The 22,316-nt window shown below is 41.1% G+C and overlaps 1 protein-coding gene across 6 annotated transcripts in view; it reads right to left on the bottom strand.

Annotated features, from left to right (window-relative positions):
- The window catches only part of DCC (DCC netrin 1 receptor), a 634,243-nt gene that overhangs the window by 54,927 nt on the left and 557,000 nt on the right, over nt 1-22,316 (bottom strand). For 5 of the 6 annotated variants that reach the window (XM_075267856.1, XM_075267865.1, XM_075267883.1 and 2 more), the window contains exons 16-20: nt 13,418-13,513; nt 7,686-7,924; nt 7,193-7,331; nt 5,148-5,255; nt 3,661-3,855 (exon numbers count right to left, since the gene is read on the bottom strand). In XM_075267856.1, the coding sequence (XP_075123957.1) occupies nt 3,661-3,855; nt 5,148-5,255; nt 7,193-7,331; nt 7,686-7,924; nt 13,418-13,513 (777 nt within the window). The remainder of the gene's footprint in view (nt 1-3,660; nt 3,856-5,147; nt 5,256-7,192; nt 7,332-7,685; nt 7,925-13,417; nt 13,514-22,316) is intronic. The other variant, XM_075267900.1, reaches the window with a different exon arrangement.

Genomic DNA, 22,316 nt, shown 5'->3' with positions numbered 1-22,316 from the left:
GCCACTATGGGGCATAATACTGTGTGCAGGGGCCACTATGGGGCATAATACTGTGTGCAGGGGCCACTATGGGGGATAATACTGTGTGCAGGGGCCAATATGGGGGATAATACTGTGTGGAGGGGCCACTATGGGGCATAATAGAGCACGCAGGAATGCGGAGGAGGGGGTCGGTTGAGGTCTTCGGAGGAGGGGGGGCACATGTCAAAAGTATCTATCTATCTATCTATCTATCTATCTATCTATCTATCTATCTATCTATCTCCTATCTATCTATCTATCTCCTATCTATCTATCTATCTATCTATCTATCTATCTATCTATCTATTTATCTCCTATCTATCTATCTATCTATCTATCTATCTATCTATCTCCTATCTATCTATCTATCTATCTATCTATCTATCTATCTATCTATTATCTATCATCTATCTATCTATCTATCTATCTATCTATCTATCTATCTCCTATCTATCTATCTATCTATCTATCTATCATCTATCTATCTATCTATCTATCTATCTATCTATCTCCTATCTATCTATCTATCTATCTATCTATCTATCTATCTATCTATCTACCTATCTATAGTATATCATGTCCGTGTTCATGCTTTTATATTCTACCAGCCCTCCAGACCAGACCTAACATGCAGTTGCTAATACACCACTGAGCATTAGGTGGCGCTGTACAATTAAGAATCCTCCATTCTTTTTTTTAGGCCATCAAATTGCAATTTTTGCATGGTGATAAGTAAAACGCATCTAATATGCAATGAGATTACTTTCTATTAATCACATCTCTCTGTAGCAGTGTTAAAGTTGAGATTTTTTAATTTAACTGTGGCTTCATTTTTATGGAGTAGCCCATTTAGGTCTATTACAATCAACACATCCCTGATTGTCTTTTTGTCTGTTTGCATTTTCTTTAACCCTTGCCAAACCAGGGGGCTTTACAGGCTCTGCACACATCAGAATCAGTGTATATAACACGACCGCTGCAGTAACCTGACCGATGCTACACAGTCTCTGTTCCTTTACGTTTGTAGCAACTAAGATTTGATGAAATTTAAGAATCGGATATTTTAGGGATATAATGCATGTATGAATATGTGATTTTGAGATCTGGTAGCGGTTGATTTCCTTATTTGCTTGGCGTGTATCAGTAATCTGGGTTTGTGCACTGGTCAAAGGCTCCGCATCCAAGATGCAACATGCAAATGAATGGAATAATCATGTGCTTCCTAGTGGTCATTTGAGGTACTGCACCTAGTAAAAAAATTTTACACCCGCCTCGAATGTGGCGCATAATGAATGACATGTATAATTTAAGTATTATTCATTTCCCTGTCTCAGTGGATGATATGAAAGGGCATGGAGTTTCATGCTCTTTTACATGTACAATTTCAACTACAGAGACTCAGAGGGGGACGAGTTCAATGCGACGCAGCTCGGACTGGTTTAGCGCCTCGCAGACTCTCAGATCTATGAAATTAAGCCGCAGATTTCTATTTGTAATATTTATTTATTAGCAGGCGGGAGAAACACCCCGACATTAACAAGGATCTCAAGACATGGCAAAGACTTCACAGAGCCTTGGCACCTTAGATGTGGTGACAGGTCTCTGGAGCCACCGGATGATTGATTGTAATAAATTATTACAGGCTGTATAGGGAATTACATCAAACATTCAGGGTTGGGGTGAGCGGCCGCACGTGCGCCTAATGATGCTACATTGATAACAAGTAATTTTCTTATTTTTAACTGGATCCTTACTCAGGTTTACATTATGGCGACAGGTCAGAATTATAGCCAAAAAGCTGATTATTTAGTCTTATTTTTCCTTTAAACAACCATTTAGAGATAGAAATCTACTGCACAACTTCAAGTGGGAAATTGTCAGCAGACCAGCACTGTCAGCAGACTAAAATTAAGGGGATTATTCTTATTTTCCATTTAAAAGACCATGTAACCTGAATATTTTGTAATTCAAGTGTCCTATCCTGAAGAGTGTAAGATTCTGATCTTCAGAAGATATGAAGTATACTGTACAGCTTCAACTGGGGGAACTGTCAGCAGACTACAGACTAACTCAAAGTAAACTATTTCTTCTTATTTTTCCTTTAAAAGAACGTTTAACTGGAATACTTTGTTTTTCAAGTGCCGATCTTCTCCCACAGCATTATCCTGAAGCATGTAGAAAAGATTATGAGCTTCAAGAGATAGGCATCTACAGCACAACTTCAACTGGGAAACTGTCAGCAGAACGGTACTGTCAGCAGACTAAAACAAAGGGGATTATTCTTATACTTTGTAATTAAGTGTCAAGTTTCTCTAACAGTACTATTTTGAAGCTTGGAGAAAAGATTCTGATCTTAAAAAGAATCTATTGCACAACTTCAACTGGGGAACTGTCAGCAGACCAGTACTGTCAGCAGACTACAGACTAACGCAAGAGGGACTATTTCTTATCTTTCCTTTAAAAGATCATTTATCTTCAAAAATTTGTATTTCAAGTGCCAATTTTCTCCCAAAGAACTATTCTGAAGCTTGCAGACAAGAGTCTAAGCTTCAGAAGATATTCTACTGCACAGTTTCAACTGGGAAACTGTCAGCAGACTACAGACTTACTCTAGAGGGAACATTTAACTTGAATACTTTGTATTTCAAGTGCCAATGTTTTCCAACAGAACTATCCTGCTTGCAGAAAAGATTATGGGCTTGAAGAGATAGGAATCTACTGCACAACTTCAACTGGAGAACTGTCAGCAGACCAGTACTGTCAGCAGACTACAGACTAACTCTAGAGGGAACATTTAACTTGAATACTTTGTATTTCAAGTGCCAATTTTTTCCAACAGAACTATCCTGCTTGCAGAAAAGATTATGAGCTTGAAGAGATGGGAATCTACTTCACAACTTCAACTGGAGAACTGTCAGCAGACCAGTACTGTCAGCAGACTACAGACTAAAACAAGGGTTTTTTTGTTTTTTGTTTTTTTTTTCCAGACCATGTAATTATTAGAATGACCTTGGATAGAAGGGACCCAAAAGTTTGGTCCCATTCCTGCTATTATTACATGACCACACCTATTGCTGGTAAAGACAGGTACAGAGGGGAGGGTAGAGAGGGAGACAAACACTGGCTACTACTATCCTGATTGGCAAAGCCTGGCATCAAAATGGCGGTATTGCTTAAATTTATGTTATTGAGCTGCCTATATCTTGTGTATCCTACTGCTGGAGACCATACTAACAAAAACTATGCTAGTATTTTAAACCTTTTTACAAGCCTATTCAGACAGAGCAGAACGCAGTGCCACATGCATTTTTTCACAATGTTCCAAAATAGCTTCCATTTGATTCTGAGCTATATCTATCTCCATAATACATACTGACTGATCTTCCTTGTTTCACTAAAGTCTTCCCCTAGCTGCAAATATTCCCGCAATGTGTAAACAAGATGTTCTGTATTTGACTTGTATTTTGCATAAGCATATAAGACATCGAGGAAATCAGGAGACAGCAGAAAAGTTTCTCCTGTACTTTTGCAGAGTTTCTGAGTTGATCCGCCATGGCATTACACCTTGCTGCATCTCCCTTGTGACTCATTTAAATAGTTAAAAAAAATAATAATAAATGGAATAAGATGGAATCTCACCTTTGGGCGTTCTGAAAGGAATTGGGTCGGAGAGGGGCCCCAATCCTTTGGCATTACGAGCCTGTATCCTGAAATAATAAGCTGTATCGAGGTTGAGGTCGAGGATCTCATGAGTGAGTCTGTCGCCACCGATGGTCTCCATTACCCAGTCATCTATTTGGAGGTTCTTATCCAAGGTATAAAACAGGATATAAGCTAAAAACACAAATAAAAATATACAGTGTGACAGCTTTAGGGAAACATTTTAAGCCTCCATGAATTATGAATGAGTCCAGGTCCTGCATTATGTATTTGTAGCCGCAGTATCAACATCATAACGCATTATTCTTTCAATGTGGTAAGTGCCAGCTTCTGTCACTTCTAATTATGATGAACCTCGCCAGTTGTAACCTCCTTGTACATCTTTCTGGGTTTTTATCTTCATTAGCATGGTCTTTTTTTTCCTGGAAACTAAAGCTTAAATCACATCTGAGTATTTGCCACTTAAAAAAGGTGACTATGGGTCAACATTGGATGGAAGCCCATCTTGGGCAGTTCCAATAGCTATCAAGCCTATGGCAAAAAAAAACATCTAATGTTACTTGATATTAGCCTATTCAGTGAAGGATAGCCTTATTCAATGGGGTTAGTTGGGTTACTGTCCATATTTGCCTCCTATGTCATCTTCAGCCCCTTTTGAATAATGTCGACAAAGCTTTTGGAGGTCAAGTTGTATATTAGTGCACAGAGGTCCTATGTTACTGCATGAAGCCTGTGCCTACAAAGTATAAATCTACATAGCCTCCACATTCTGCTATAAAAGCTCTACTAGGTGCAGTAATGAAATGTTCTCCTTGCTGCATAAAAGCTCCACTGGGTGCAGTATTGAAATGTTCTCCTTGCTGCATAAAAGTTCTACTAGGTGCAGTATTGAAATGTTCTCCTTGCTGCATAAAAGCTCCACTAGGTGCAGTATTGAAATATTCCCCTTGCTGCATAAAAGCTCCACTAGGTGCAGTATTAATTGTTCTCCTTACTGCATAAAAGCTCCACTAGGTGCAGTATTGAAATGTTCTACTTGCTGCACAAAAGCTCCACTAGGTGCAGTATTGAAATGTTCTCCTTTAGAAGCAATGCTTTCTTACACCTCCAGACTTTTGGGAATCACAAAGAGATCTCTGTAGAAAACCATGTCTCTAGATAATGCTGCATATAAAACGAGCACTAAACATTTGAAAGGTAAAGCAGACTACAGTGTATCTGAGATGAGATAAAACAGCACCACCCCTGAGCTGCAATACAAGAATGCAGCTGCAGAGAAGGTCTAGGTAAATTAGTGTCTGCATCATATGCAAAACTTCTGGTCAATATGGCAGGTTCTAGGAGGCAGCATCACATTCTTTATTTATCTAAAAATTGCAATCAAAAGAGTATCACTAAACAGAAGAGAAAGTTGGGTAGTGAGACATGTGGTATCCGAAAAAAAAGGTGCAGAGCAAGCAAATTACCAGTAATCTTGCCGTTGGCTTCAATTGGAGGCTGCCAGCTGACTGTAACAGCTCGAGGCTTCCTTTCCCTTGTGATGACTGTTAAATCCTTCGGGGCAGATGTTGGAGCTTAAAATGTGAAAAAAAAGAAAGAAACGCTTGGCTATGAACGAGGTGTAAATTAACAGTACGACATTCAAGGTGCTGATAGGAAGTATAATCCCAACAGAGGCAAGAGACGTAATGTTAGGGAGGTTCACACATCTAATTATGACATCCTGACACTCTTCTGCCCCACAGTTTGGTTTTCCTAAACTGTAAAAGTCAAGGAAGGAGAAAAAGATCCTAAAATCTCCGAAAAGTGATATAGTATAACGAATGTATACTATGATGCTCCACCCAGGGAACATTGTAAGAGGATTTGGAGGCACTGTAGTGTACCAAACCACAAAGACAAGGGCCGGATGCATTAAAGGGTTTCTCTAAGACTGGGCATTGATGTTCTGTTCTGAGGATAGATTATCAATATACAATTGGCAAAGGGTCTGACACTTGCACCTCCATTTATGACTATTACCTGGTGCTTCTGGCCTGGTACAATAATGTACTAGGTATTGGTCCTTACTAGAGATGAGCGAGTAGTATTCGATCGAGTAGGTGTTCGATCAAATACTACGGTATTCAAAATACTTGTACTCAATCGAGTACCACTCACTATTCGAATGGAAGAGTTCGATGCAGAACCAGCATTGATTGGCCAAATGCTATAAAGTCGGCCAATCAACGCTGGTTCTTCTCCTACCTTTAGAAGTCTGCTCCGTGCAGCTTCCCCGCGGCGTCTTCTGGCTCTGAATTCACTCTGCCAGGCATCGGGCCTGGGCAGAGCCGAATGCACATGCCCACTTGTAGTGCGGGCATGCGCAGTCGGCTCTGCCCAGGCCCGATGCATGGTAGAGTGAATTCAGAGCCGGAAGATGCCGCGGGGATGCTGCACGGAGAAGACTTCTCAGAGGATCAAGCCCGACCCTCACTCGTGGACTTGGTAAGTATAATTTGATCGAATGTTGCCTACCCCTGAAACAAGCATTTTCCCCCCATAGAGTATAATAGGGTTCGATATTCGATTCGAGTAGTCGAATATAGAGTGGCTACTCGAAACGAATATCGAATCTCGAACATTTTACTGTTCGCTCATCTCTAGTCCTTACTAATCTGACCTTAATGTCCTACACTATCCATAGACCATAAATGTCCAGTCTTGGAGAACCCATTTGATATAGGTCATAGAAACCCAAGGTAACTTCGAAAAGTTTCTGACTATACCATCAGGACCAGTCAAGCCTCTACTATGTAGATAGCCCTCTTAACTCTTCCCTAGCAGCAGATCAGGCTGTAGATTTCAACATGCCTAATCCTCTAGTTCTCAGGACAGATAAGACAATATCAGAGGTACCTGGCAGGGACTTTTATCCTTTCCACATGTAGGACACATGTCAGAAAGATCAGCTCTCGGGCAAATGGGTGTATGGGGAGTTGTATAGTGCACACATTGCCAAAGATCTTTTTGAAGAGGAAGTCAAGGTCAGGACATCTATTAACAAGGGGTTCTCAGAGACAATGGCCTATACTTAGGTTAGGCCATCAAGTAGGGGCAACCCTTATGTCAACACAATGAAAGTGTCAAGCTGGATCTACCTTATGGGATGGTTTGGAATACCAGACATAGCACCTTGTATTGTTGACAATGAAGCACTTTCATTGGGTTGGTCAACTGGGGTCTCAAATAGTGGATCCCTACCAACCAAACTTTAACAACATCCTATTTGGAAAAAAAAAACCCTTAAAATAACAAAAATAGTCCCTTTTCTTCTATATTAGATGCATTACAATGTTACTTGGAATACTGTACCAATTCTTCTCTATAACAACACAAGACATAATCGCCCATGTAGTGGAATTCTCTGTGCCCCCAAACAATGATAGAGTAGTTTCCCATAAAAATAGACAACCCCAGTGTCCTCTATATGATATGTGCAAATAAATAATATTTACTATTCCGCCATTACCTGTTTCATAGGTAGTAGCATGAGCAGTCATACTCCACGTGCTCGATCTCCTGCCTTTGGTGACCATCACTGAAAACTCATACATGGTGTTTGGTTTTAGACCCGTAACCGTATGGCTTAAGGATGTTGTATCTGCAGACTTATAAAATAAAAACAAAAAAAAATAATTGCATAAAATACAACATGCTAGCATCAAAGATGTGTAGTTTCTGATTGACTTTAAAGGGGGTATCCGCTTTAAGATTATTTTACTTTGTTACAAAGAGTGCCCAACGATAATCTGAGCATGGTTCCCCTGTTATTGGAGATTCCAGTGATCTACGGGCAACATGGGAACAAGTGTTTGGTTTCCCTGCAGTGCCTCAACAGGAGAAATAGAGTATTACATGTGTTAGGTCCTCCAAAACATAACCTGAGTTTTGCAGTTAATCTCAACTCTAGCTAATAAATAGGGGCTCCAAATGGCGAAACACCTTCTTTTAACTCAGTTTACCTTGTATTTAGAGCTGGACGAGTAGCTTGTTCTCCATCGTATCGTGTAGAAACGAACTTCGGCCGTCTTTTGGTTCTTTAAGACAGAGTTGTCGGCCCAGCTGACTCTCACAGCTTCATGCGTTAAAGCAACTGCCTGTACACCTACTGGTGGGAGCATGGGGGTGGACATTTCTGGGACTGAGGTAGGAAAATCATCAATAAAAGGATAAAACTCAATTTCCGAGGGATCCAAGGGGTCTGGTAGTCATGCAGCAAATAATATATTAAATAATAATAATAAATGAAATTATAAAAAAATAAATAAATATTAATAAAAAATATATTTTACACAGCAAAGGAAAACAATGGGTTAAATACAAAATAATGGTAAGGGGGAGAATGGCGTAAAGAAAGACAGAGAGAAAGAAATTGCAATTAATTACAGTTTATGTTTTTTGTTTGCAGTCATTAAATTATATATTTTTTTATGTATTTGCCTCAGCGGATATAAAAACATATAAAAAAAATATCTCGGAAAAAATAGTAAAAAAAATCTACAGAAAAATAAGTAGAAAATATACCGATAATTCGCAGATAAACATCAATTAGTAAAAAGAGAGGCATGCGGAAATAGAAATGCGTACAATTTGATATTTTCTCAACCCCGAGTCTTCTATTAATATAGGCTGTACGAGAAGGGAAAACACAAATCCCTTAATAGTTAATGCGATTCCCTGGAGAGCGTTGGCAGCAGAAAATCACACTTTTCTATTGACTTATGAAATGTCCTTGAGTTCCTCGCTGTAGCAGATTATTGCTTCTATACATGTTTCCATAGGGGTAGAAATCAATTATATAGTCATAAAAATGCATGTAGGCAGAGTCCATTAATTTCAGGCACCTTGAAAGTTCAATTAGAATTCAATAAACATTATAGCGGTATAACTACTGACTTCTAATATGTTTTAAGTAGATTTCTTTTTGCAACTGGAAAATGAATACTCTGAAATATGAACTCATTGAAAAATACTACTACTACTATTACTGTATATATATATATATATATATATATATATATATATATATATATATATTTAGGTTAAGTGCTGATGGATTGGAACAGATCTAGGCCAATAACACAACCGGCAAAGTGGAGTCAACTTTCAGACGGAGGACATCGACATCTGTGATTGTACACAAAACCTTGTCAGATGCCTCCACAAGCCCTCAATGCATGCTTTGTTGCTTTATAACTGTATAACCCTGTTGGTAAGCCGCCATCAACACAGATTGATTTTTGGTGGCCCAAGTGGTCATGCCCTTATATCGTAAATAGAAAAAAAGCTGAACCCATCTTAGAATGGTATTCCCATCTGGTATGGCCCATCCTTGGGATCTCCTATAACATTATGATCAGTGAAGATCAAACATAATGGACATCAACTAATCCCAAAATTCAAGGGATAGTTTCCCTGAGACCCCTACAATTATGATGTGATGGCATATCCTATCAAAAGCTGAGTATACTTCTGACGCTAGGTTCACATTAGTCTTCAGGTTTCTGTTCTTTGGGTCAGCTTGGGGACCGTAAAAATGAAAATCCTATCCTCTTAAAAATTGGTACTTGGGAAACCCAAGGACCCCATAGACTATAACTGGACCTCCGCCCAAAATTGGTGGAGAGAAAAGTAATATTTTAAGAAGAATGGAGGACGGAGTCCCCAAATGGTCACGTAACACTAATGTAACCATAGCCTGAACTTAAGTAGAATGATAAGAAGTCTTCTATTAATAATAGATAGATGCCCCACTCCGAGGAGTTAAACATTCACTCTTCAGTCTATTTTATCTCCATATGTATAAATGAATAAAAACAATATATTACAACTATAAAACATAACATCAAAAGAGTAAATAAAAATGAATAAAAAGCTAACGCGTCAAATCGCTTCTGGACCAAATAAAATATTTCATTTGACTTAGCCAGCCTGGTCTTGTTTATCGCACAGAGCGAATGATGTTATCTGTATTGATTTTCACTCCAGAATATTTCTTAGCAAAATTGTTTTCAGAAAACAAGTGATATATATTATAATATTTTACAATGAAATTGAAATTACATATTGATTTAGCCCTGATGATGGGGAGGTGGACAAGTGAAATGAAAAGCCGAAACTCCCTGGACTATCTCTTTTGGGAATACTTCATAAAAAAAATTTACATCAATGAAATTGTTTTATTCCTGTATTTGATCGGAATATTCTACAGGGTTGCCTTATGGGATACTGTATGTCTTAGGACTTTTGTGCTCTCATTGACATACAGCTCATACGAGTGAGGAACAACGTGAGAATATTCCATCAAATGAAAGCAAATAGAGCAGACACATAACATCAGATATTCCAAAAATGCATTTGATATACAGTAATATCCCCCCCTCGATATATAGATATGTATATGTGTATATGTAATCAACGTAAAATTATAAAATACAAAATTGTCCCCCCTCCATGTTTAGACCTTGCATTCATTTCCAAATGCTAAAATCTTAAAAATTGGTAATTTTCTTATAAATGGCTTATGATTTCGAGGCATTAGAAATTACTGGAATACAAAAAAAGTTATAGTAATGCTATAAAGTTATAAAATATAATATGGACTAATGTGCCCTCTAAAGCCTAAAGGGAATCTTGATTTAAAAAAATGACAATTAGGTAATATGAAATTTTCCAAATTATTTACGATTATTCATTTTATTCAATACGATGCATAACTATTGGGCAAAGCCAAAATTAAAAATTTTAATTTACTCTAAAGTTATATTTCAGGGCAATAGACCTGTTGAGGCTTAAATGGAATCATAATAACTTGCTTACAAAAGATCACAATTCAAAAATGTAATTTTTTTTCTATTACGTAAGGTTTCCCCTTACTTTCAATGCAAGCCATAACTAGTGTCTAATATTAAAATTAAAATTTTTATTTTACACAAAAATTATATTTTTGAGGAAATCGCCCTTCTAAGGGCTCGTTCACATCTGCGTTGTTCGGTCCTTATTGCAGGTTTCCGTTTCCTGCATAAAACAGATGCAGGAGACGGAAGCCTGCAGGAGACTTTCTCACCCATTCATTTGAATGGGTGAGAAAGCTGTCCGGCCGTGCGCGGCAGTGAGCGTTTTGCGCTCTCCGCCGCGAAACCGGGTTTTATAATCCGGACACAGAGTCGGACATGCACTACTCTGTGTCCGGATAAAAAAATCCAGTTTCGCGGCGGAGAGCCTAAAACGCTCACCGCCGCGCACGGCCGGACCCGGTCTATGGTTTCCGTCTTCTGCCATGCAGAAGACGGAAACCATAGTATGGAGACCCTGAACGCAGGTGTGAACCCAGCGTAAGGCCTAATTGGAATTTTAGTAACTTGCTGTAAAATAATAATAATAATAATAATAATAACCAATACAATTAGATAATAGAATTTTTGCAATTACATAAGGTTTCCCCTAACTTTCCTAAGCAACCCATAACTACTAGGCAATATAAGAATTCTAATTTTTATTTTACACCAAAATTATATTTTGGGGGAAATGTGGCTTATTTTTATTATTTTCTATAAATTTTATGTGATTGAACTAGAAGCTGAATAAAACATTGAATTTTTTTTTCTCTATGATATTGTTATATGCTGTAAATCCAGAGAAAATGTGTCTTGGAGCCTACTTTAAGGGCTTATTGCTTTGTGCTGATATGTACAGTGTGTTAAAAGGGCTATCAATAGAGATGAGCGAACACCGTTCGATCAAATCGGTATTCGATCGAAAATCAGGCCGTTCAAGGTATTCGTTCCCAATCGAATACCACGCGGCATACGCAGTAAAAATTTGTATCCCCTCCTACCTTCCCTTCCTTTTTGCAGCAATAACTGTGCAGGGGAGGTGGGACAGGAACTACGACAACCCATGGCTGAATACATGTTGGAGTGCTTTTCAACTGACAAACGCATTGTCAAAATCCTGGAGAGCAACAACTACTAGATTTTTGCAATCCTCGACCCCCGGTATAAAAATAATGTTTGCAATTTTATTCTGGTAGAGGAGAGGGCCAGTCGCATCAGTGATTGCCACAAGCAACTGGTGCAGAATATGATGGAGATGTTTCCATCAACTCTCGTTGGCGGCACACAGGAGAGTTCCTCCAACAGGCGAACAACTGTCATCCGGTCCACACCTGGCAGGGGCACACTCTACAAGGTCTGGGACAAGTTAATGGCACCCTGTGGCCAAACTACCGCCACTGAGGGGCCTAGTGTCACCAGGAGGGACAAGTATAGGCGCATGTTGCGGGAGTACCTGGCCGACCGGCTGACGCTGATAAAAATGAACAGCCACTGGATAGACCCATCATTTTCATGTCCACCGGTGTCAAGCACCCTGACATGAAGTTTCATGTGTGCGCTCACTATCTACAATTAATTCTCCTCCTCATACTCCTCCACCGTCAGCGTTGCACAATTGTGCTCCTACTAGGCTCAATGCGCCCTGATTCCTCCCAAATCTGCTGGTTAGAGTCTCAATCCACCCTGATTCCCCCCAACTCTGCTGGTTAGAGTCTCAATCCACCCTGATTCCCCCCAACTCTGCTGGTTAGAGTCTCAATCCACCCTGATTCCCCCCAACTCTGCTGGTTAGAGTCTCAATCCACCCTGATTCCCCCCAACTCTGCTGGTTAGAGGCTCAATCCACCCTCATTTCCCCCACCTCTGCTGGTTAGAGGCTCAACTCACTGTAAGGGCCAAAAACACTGCCGGTGCAAGGCTCTACTCACTGCAAGGGCTAAAAACACTGCTTTTTAAAGGCTCTACTCACTCCAAGGGCCCAAAACTCTGATGGTGTAAGGCTCTACTCACTCTAAGGGCCTGAAACTCTGCTGGTAAGAGGCTGTAGTCACCTAAAGGGCCTCAATCTCTGCTGGTAGCTCAGCTTAAGGGCTCACGTTAAGGGCCATAAAAGTGAATTTTGGAAGGTCTTACAACATCATACACACAGCCACAATGACTTTTTAGGGTGAGTACTGTTGGATTTCCCATTGCCTATTCCATCTGTGGTTGTCATGGGCAACGTGATTTAAAGGGGTGCTTGGTAATGATTCTTTAGCTTGAATTTGGGTTTCTGTCCATCCAAATGGGGAAGAAAGAAGATTTCCAGGTATTTTCCCACTTTGATAGAGGTTTTTTTGAGTGTAGAAAGTGTGTAGTTGATAGACTGTGATGGTGGGGTAAAACAGTGACTTGGGCTTGCTAGATGCCCCCAGACATGCTTCCCTTGCTGTCCCAGTTACATTCCAGAGGTGTTGTCCTCATTTGCTGAGGTGTCATACTGGACTTGGTGACCCTCCTGAGTTGAATGGTGGGTTCCCCTGAAACAAAGCATTTTTCCCCATAGACTATAACAGGGTTCGATATTCGATCGAATAGTCGAATATTGAGCGGCTATTCGAAACGAATAACGAATATTTTACGGTTCGCTCATCTCTAGCTATTACCGTAATTACCGTATTTTCCTGTAAAAAACTATCTTTACTGGGTTAAGTGCATTGCATTAATGAAGAATAATTGCAGCACATCAAGCCATGTTGCTTAATTTCCCTTCACTTACCTGTTCATTTTATGCAATTATAAGCTCCTGTAAAAAATAAGCATCCAAACAAAAATAGAAAGATAACACTTCGCAAAAAAACCCTTTCCCTCTAACCTACCGGTTTGAGATCGAGTTGTGGCACTTTCATATAGAGGGACCCCTTCTCCAGCGTTATTAAAAGCTTTCAGAGAAATCACATAATGGGAGCTTGGTTCTGAAAAATACAACAAAAACACATTAAAAATAAAAGGTGAGCGTTTATGGCACGACATGAAAGTAACGTGAATTTTGTTTATTCGTTTATCTATATGTAAGTGCAAATAATAAGCAATAAAAACATCCAGCCTTTTCATTTTATGCCCTTTATGGCAGCTTCTTGACATTGAGTGTTTCAGCGTAAATCTTAGCTCAGAGGCAGAAAGCTGGGTTTTATTGTAAAAAATAATTCTTCCCCGTCAACGCTTGGATTTTTTTTCATGCCATTTACATATATGCGTCATCATTAGAGCCTTTTAAGCAGGATGGATTAGGAGTAGATATTCCTTTTAAAAGCAACATCTATTCAGAAAGAGGTCGAATGCTAAGGATGTTATTGCTAAGAAGGAGATAATCTTGAGAATATACATCTTAATGCTGGTGTTACAAGGCAGTCGGAATTGAACAAGCAGATTCTGTACAGGTCAATAATCTGCAGATTAAACTATAAGAATTTGGAGCACACAAGGTCATAGGTGGAAACATTTAGTACAGTAGTAGTAATGGAGTACAGAATGAATGGTATCAGGACATATAAAACTTATACCCTACAGGATACAGGTCCCTACCCTTAAGAGCTTACAGTCTACAGGAGAGAGGATCCTACCCTTAAGAGCTTATAGTCTACAGGAGAGAGCTCTCTGCCCATAAGAGCTTATACTCTACAGGAAAGAGGACCCTGCCCATAAGAGCTTATACTCTACAGGAAAGAGGACCCTGCCCATAAGAGCTTATACTGTACAGGAGAGAGGACCCCGCCCATAAGAGCTTACAGTCTACAGGAGAGAGAACCCTGCCCATAAGAGCTTATACTGTACAGGAGAGAGGTCCCTGCCCATAAGAGCTTATAGTCTACAGGAGAGAGGATCCTACCCTTAAAAGCTTATACTGTACAGGAGAGAGGTCTCTGCCCATAAGAGCTTATAGTCTACAGGAGAGAGGACCCTGCCCATAAGAGCTTATAGTCTACAGGAGAGAGCTCTCTGCCCATAAGAGCTTTTACTCTGCAGTAGAGAGTTTCCTGTCCATAAGAGCTTATTCTACACAGAAGAGAGGGCCATATATGTAAGAACTTACAATCTACAGGAGAGGACCCTGCCCATAAGAGCTTATAGTCTACAGGAAAGAGGACCCTGACTATAAGAGCTTATATTCTACAGGAGATAGTTCTCTGTTTTCAAGAGCTTATACTCTGAAGAGACCCTGCCGATAAGAGAGGACCCTGTTTATAAAAGCTTATGCTCTACAGGAGAGATTTCCCTGCCCATAAGAGCTTACACTCTACAGGAGAGAAGACCCTGATCATAAGAGCTTACACTCTACAGGAGAGAGAACTCTGCCCATAAGAGATTACACTCTACAGGAGAGAGGACCCTGATCATAAGAGCTTATACTGTACAGGAGAGAGGACCCTGCCCATAAGAGCTTACCTTCTACAGGAGAGAGGACCCTACTCATAAGAGATTACATTGTACAGGAGAGAGGAGCCTGCTTATAAGAGATTACACTCTACAGGAGAAAGGACCCAGCCCATAAGAGATAATACTCTACAGGGAAGGTACCTATCCTTAGGAGCTTCTTACACTCTACAAGAAAGAGGACACTGCCAATAAAAGCTTACATTCTACAGGAGGGAAGACCCTGCCAATAATAACTTGCACTTTACAGGATAGAGTTATCTGTCCATAAGAGCTTGCAATCTAAGTGGTAGATAAAGTAATGTATATAATGGAAGCTTAAAAAGAACAGATAGGGGTACCTGTGACCAGTTTAGATTCTGGATAGGTCATGGACTATGGTTAGGTGACAAAGGCCTCCTTAAAGAAATACGTTTTTCTTTAAGGTATGATTAATGCTTAGAATGTCAGGACCAAGTCTACTGGGCCAGGGTAGAGAATGGGTGCACAAGAGGAGAAGTTCTACAGTAATAACCTAGCTTAAGAATTGTACTTATACAACTTTGGTCATTTTCTTGTTGCGCATGTTGCGAAAAGGCTCTAAAATTCATTTCATGATTTCCGTGATGCAACATAAAAGTTCTTCTGAATATTTTATACAAATGGACCAAATGATACTTTACAAGAATCTGTGTCGTGAGACATCCCAACTATCTCCTAAGATGTGACTCACCAAGGAACAAGAGGTGATGACTGACTTTACGAAGGTCACATCCATGCTATGTGAATCCTGATTTTCTGGTTCATAACCTGGTGATAATGACCCTTATCGATTATGCTTTGTTGCCGAGCACCATAATTACTATTAATCCCTCCAGTGCCCAGTGGACCCATAATGCATTGCGGCTGACTCTCCATTCAGATCTGAAGGGGTTTAATTGCGAAGACCTTCCAGGGAGATTACTGAATAATTGATTAGCTCATTGTGAATATCATTGGGACCGTTGCCAAATGAATGAATAAACAATATGAACTTGATGTGAAGCAGTTCCCGATCCTCGCTGGATACGATATTCGCTCATGGCACTTGTTTTGATATTATATAATTGTCTTTAAGTAAAACGTAATTTTTTGAAAAATTTTTACTCTTTTTTTTTTCATAGATTAATGAATTGCTTAAATTGTAGAGAGGCAATCAACACGAGAAAACGATTCATCCAATTTAATTTTCAAGTGGAACGCGCTTGTCTGCTCACAAAACCATCAAAGTGCTCATTGCTCAGACCTCATCGCACTTGTACTGGATTCCTGTTCTGCTCAACATGTGTTTTAAAAGGAACGTGCCACTATGACGGACTTTGTTAACTCCTTTTGCCCTGTGTAGTTTGGGCTGCGAGATGGTAGTAAATGACCACCGTCATAAGTTTATGCCATCATTAAGACTGGTGTATAGTATAAGGGGGGTATCATCACTCCTTAGGGAGAGACCACCATATAGGTGTGTGGAGACTTATTAAGCCTTTAGCTCTCCACTTTGGAAGGGACTATGGGAAGAATATGCAAATCTGTCTTCCATGATGTAATTAGGAAGTCAGGTGCCTCAGTGTTGCAAACCAATAGAGGGCGCTCACTGGAATGTGCAAGCCTGTCTTCCCTGATGTAATTAAGAAGACAGAATCTCAGTGATATGGCCCAATAAAGATTTGCTCCCTTTAACAGTATGCTCGACCTTCCAAGAGGCCTTTGTTTTGCAATGATGCTAGGATTATTACCAGGTATAGTCTCTCAACCGAGAACGGCCGTTTCGATGTTGTTGCATCTCGTCAGCTCGATGTAAAGAAGACTATAACCTGGTATAGGTGAGAGGTATAGACAGGGTAGGGGGGGTTTGTTAAAGGGAGAAAACAAAGGCCTCTTGGAAGGTCGAGCATGATGTTAAAGGGAGCAGCCTTTATTGGGCTATTTTCACTGAAATTCTGTCTTCCTAATTACATCAGGGAAGACAGGCTTGCACATTCCAGTGAGCACCCTCTATTGGTTTGAAACACTGAGGCACCTGACTTCCTAATTACATCAAGGAAGACAGATTTGCATATTCTTCCCATGGTGTATAGTATGGAAGTCTTAAAGGGGAATTTGGAGCCCCATTTTTGGCACTGTCGTGTTGAATTGCACCTCCCCCATGTAGCATCTGCAGCCAATCACTGGTCTCAGTGGCCACATGCAACAGACTGGCATGTCATAGATGGACGCCAAAAATACTCCTCAGTGACAACATACCCCACCACCGCTTGTAAATGCTTTGTACTTCTTCATGACTTTGTCGCTGGAGCAATGGTTACAAAGACCTGCATTGAAGAGTTGTAGAGCTGCGTCTGGGAAGAGAGGCTGAAGGAAAAATGAGTACGACTTTACTTTATTTTATCTCCTTTCCTACCTTCTATAATTTTTTTGGTTGGGGCCCAGAAAATCCCTTTACTAAACTACTGTGCTGGCTGTAAAACTTTTGGTGCATCTTGGGTAGTCCATGTGCCACAAACTGGTAGAGTTAGGCTGATGATTTTTTTTTTAAGCCCAGAACACTAACATATGGGTAATGATAAATCCTCCTCTGAGCTTATGTGGATACAGTGGATTGGTCCATTAGATCAATCACGGGGGATGATGTTGTGTTTGATAAACACCAACCTTGTTGTTTCATGATCTACAGAGACGTCAGTAGAGACAATCTGATTTACAATATCGACAATATTTGTAAAGCCGTGAAGAATGGATCCAGAAAATATATTGGACAATAGTAGAATTTTTTACTATAGAAACAGTAACATTTGTCTTCTTATATTTAATTGAAACTGGACAACTCCTTTAGGTTGAGGCTCCAAGTTTTGGAAAAGCCAAAGAAGTTCTTATACTTCTATCTTCTACTTAATCGACTCTTAGCTTTGGCTGCCGCAAAATCTACAACCAAAAAAGCTGCATATCCGTATCATGGGGCTTTAACCTTGAGACTGTTGGTGTAATTGTATTTGCTAAAGGACCCACAAAAGTGCACTATGGGGGTAGAAAAAGTGCTACTGTTTTTGCCCCTTGTGTATTACTTTGTGGAGCCCCATGGTATATCACACGATCCCTTTCAGCTTGTTATTTGGACCATAAACCATTAATTTATTATATGTATTTGGTAGAGATGAGCGAACAGTGTTCTATCGAACACATGTTCGATCGGATATCAGGGTGTTCGCCATGTTCGAATCGAATCGAACACCGCGTGGTAAAGTGCGCCAAAATTCGATTCCCCTCCCACCTTCCCTGGCGCCTTTTTTGCACCAATAACAGCGCAGGGGAGGTGGGACAGGAACTACGACACCGGGGGCATTGAAAAAAAATTGGAAAAAGTCATTGGCTGCCGAAATCAGGTGACCTCCATTTTAGACGAATAGTGGATTTCAAATCCGGGTCATATGAGAATGTGAACTTTGTGACTATGAGACAGGGATAGCTGTACAGGCAGGGATAGCTAGGGATAACCTTTATTTAGGGGGGAATGTTATTAAAAATAACTTTTTGGGGCTCTATCGGGTGTGTAATTGTGATTTTTGTGAGATAAACTTTTTCCCATAGGGATGCATTGGCCTGCGCTGATTGGCCGAATTCCGTACTCTGGCCAATCAGTGCTGGCCAATGCATTCTATTAGCTTGATGAAGCAGAGTGTGCACAAGGGTTAAAGCGCACCCTCGGCTCTGATGTAGCAGAGCCGAGGCTGCACAAGGGTTCAAGCGCACCCTCGGCTCTGATGTAGGAGAGCCGAGGGTGCACTTGAACCCTTGTGCACCCTCAGCTCTGCTACATCAGAGCCGAGGGTGCGCTTGAACCCTTGTGCACACTCTGCTTCATCAAGCTAATAGAATGCATTGGCCAGCGCTGATTGGCCAATGTATTCTATTAGCCTGATGAAGTAGAGCTGAATGTGTGTGCTAAGCACACACATTCAGCTCTACTTCATCGGGCTAATAGAATGCATTGGCCAGCGCTGATTGGCCAGAGTACGGAACTCGACCAATCAGCGCTGGCTCTGCTGGAGGAGGCGGAGTCTAAGATCGCTCCACACCAGTCTCCATTCAGGTCCGACCTTAGACTCCGCCTCCTCCGGCAGAGCCAGCGCTGATTGGCCGAAGGCTGGCCAATGCATTCCTATGCGAATGCAGAGACTTAGCAGTGCTGAGTCAGTTTTGCTCAACTACACATCTGATGCACACTCGGCACTGCTACATCAGATGTAGCAATCTGATGTAGCAGAGCCGAGGGTGCACTAGAACCCCTGTGCAAACTCAGTTCACGCTAATAGAATGCATTGGCCAGCGCTGATTGGCCAATGCATTCTATTAGCCCGATGAAGTAGAGCTGAATGTGTGTGCTAAGCACACACATTCAGCACTGCTTCATCACGCCAATACAATGCATTAGCCAGTGCTGATTGGCCAGAGTACGGAATTCGGCCAATCAGCGCTGGCTCTGCTGGAGGAGGCGGAGTCTAAGATCGCTCCACACCAGTCTCCATTCAGGTCCGACCTTAGACTCCGCCTCCTCCAGCAGAGCCAGCGCTGATTGGCCGAATTCCGTACTCTGGCCAATCAGCACTGGCTAATGCATTGTATTGGCGTGATGAAGCAGTGCTGAATGTGTGTGCTTAGCACACACATTCAGCTCTACTTCATCGGGCTAATAGAATGCATTGGCCAGCGCTGATTGGCCGAATTCCGTACTCTGGCCAATCAGCACTGGCTAATGCATTGTATTGGCGTGATGAAGCAGTGCTGAATGTGTGTGCTTAGCACACACATTCAGCTCTACTTCATCGGGCTAATAGAATGCATTGGCCAGCGCTGATTGGCCAGAGTACGGAATTCGGCCAATCAGCGCTGGCTCTGCTGGAGGAGGCGGAGTCTAAGGTCGGACCTGAATGGAGACTGGTGTGGAGCGATCTTAGACTCCGCCTCCTCCAGCAGAGCCAGCGCTGATTGGTCGAGTTCCGTACTCTGGCCAATCAGCACTGGCCAATGCATTTCTATGGGGAAAAGTTAGCTTGCGAAAATCGCAAACTGACAGGGATTTCCATGAAATAAAGTGACTTTTATGCCCCCAGACATGCTTCCCCTGCTGTCCCAGTGTCATTCCAGGGTGTTGGTATCATTTCCTGGGGTGTCATAGTGGACTTGGTGACCCTCCAGACACGAATTTGGGTTTCCCCCTTAACGAGTTTATGTTCCCCATAGACTATAATGGGGTTCGAAACCCATTCGAACACTCGAACAGTGAGCGGCTGTTCGAATCGAATTTCGAACCTCGAACATTTTAGTGTTCGCTCATCTCTAGTATTTGGTCTTATCTTACATTGGTATCCCAATAAGTCACGTTTTTTCCCTTCTTAGGGACCTAGAAGGTAGGGCAGTGCCTTAAAGAGATTGCCCAGGCTCGGAAACTAGAGTCCACTTTTCTACATTGTTCCCTAAAAACACTTACTGGAAAAAAAGTAGGAACAAAATACCAAAATCCGAGAGCCTGATGGTAAGTAAGCGGCAAATAAGATCAGGGATCGGCTTTGTGTGTTATATTTTCTTCCATGCTTGAGTGGCGTATCCTTAATAAAAAGTTCACAAGCATTTTCTCTCTCTTTTCTATATATTTTTTTGCAGATTCAATTCCTCCGAGCATTCGGAAACACAATTTCCCATCGGTCTGTTAACTACAGCGTAAACTTGTGATAATAGAGAAGTTCATACATAAACAATGCTTTGGGGTTCTCTCTCTAATACACATTGTTTTTGTTCTTGTCTTGTTAAATTGTAAGAGATGTATGACTTGTTTTCAGAGGAGCCGCCGCAGCATACATTAACTGCAATGAAAAATAATTTTTCACAACGGGAACCTAAGCCGAAGCTAAAAGCCTAATCATGAAAAGTAGATTCTGATAAATTAGCCTTGGAAAAAAAAATATCTTAGCATTAAAGATCAGTAGGAATAAAAAAACAGCATTAAATTAGCAATTTGGAGACGTGAGCATCCTTATAATTATCTAGGGTGCAACCTTGTCAGAGTCTCCGGAGAATCCTAATCCCTTTTCGCTAGGTAGGACCTCCTGAAAATAAGATGATCAAATTTTCCCCAGGCTTCTTTCACAAGCGGGTGGAACCAGTGGAGCATGTGACCTAAGGTCCTTCAGGTAGGTAAATGATGGGGTGCAGGATGATGTTGTCTGGACGCTTTGCCTTTGTCTTCCGCCTTGTGCTTGTGCTCATTTAGATTACAACAGCTGGAGCTTTGTTACTAGCTGTTATAATGTGACAGTGACAGAAACTGAAACTTGTGTATTTATGTGTCTGTAATGTGTATACATAATTTGTAGTGCACTGCATGGTTGTGTGTATTATATAGTAGTAGTATATGAGTCTGTTTGGTCTAGTGGTGCTATATTTATGTGTAGTACAATGGCTGGTGTGGGTCCTGAACTTGTTACTAGGCCTTAAAAAGTGTCAGAGCCTGCATGTCAGGGCAGATTCTCGGAGTGAAAGGAGGCGTCTGGGTCTGTCCTGAATTATTGAGAGTCTGGTGAGAAAATATTGTTCTATTGTGTTTGTTCGTTTGGTTGTTAGTAAGCCACACATATAGTAAGCTTTGTACTGTTTAGTTAGTGCTCGGACAAGCAGGACTTTGTTTGACGTTTTACCTGAAGTTAAGGCTGTATTTTATTTTGCTGGTTTTTGCTGGTGACATCGGACACCAGACACTGGTTGGGTCCACACCATTGCTGCTACCGAGCTACCTTCCCCATAATATATACTATGTCTGTATTTGTGCATCATACAACAGTAGTATATAGGTGTGTTGTCTTGTGGAGCTATATTTATGTGCCCTAAAGCAGTATTATATATGTAGGTCAAGTGGGGTTGAGCGATTAGGATTGGAAAAGATCGGATTCCGATCGGCAATCGAGTAAATTTCACATCTTTTTAGGCGGGATCGAGGTCGGAGGTTATTTCCCACAATGCTTTGCTACTGGCCAAGCATTGTGGGAAAAGCTAACAATGTTAGCTAGGTCCCATAGGAATGAATGGATGCAGCCGGCACACAGCCTGTGCCGGCCTCCGGCCGCTTAACCCCCTGAGTGTTGGCTGTGTCCATTCATTCTAATGGGAGACTAGCTAACATCTCTAATAGCTAACACTTATTTGCACTGATCGCTGGTCCGGTCCCCATTGTTCTCGGTCCTCTTCTCGCCTCGCTGCCCTTGCCTCCCAGGTTAGTGTTATAGACCTAGGAAGAAGGCAGGGCTTGTGGCTTAGGAGAGTGTGGGCGGGTACTGGGAG

The sequence above is a fragment of the Leptodactylus fuscus genome, chromosome 1, assembly GCF_031893055.1.
Source record: "Leptodactylus fuscus isolate aLepFus1 chromosome 1, aLepFus1.hap2, whole genome shotgun sequence".
NCBI lineage: Eukaryota > Metazoa > Chordata > Amphibia > Anura > Leptodactylidae > Leptodactylus > Leptodactylus fuscus.
The sequence above is the reverse complement of the archived record's forward strand: the minus strand, read 5'-3'. Positions and strand labels throughout refer to the sequence as shown.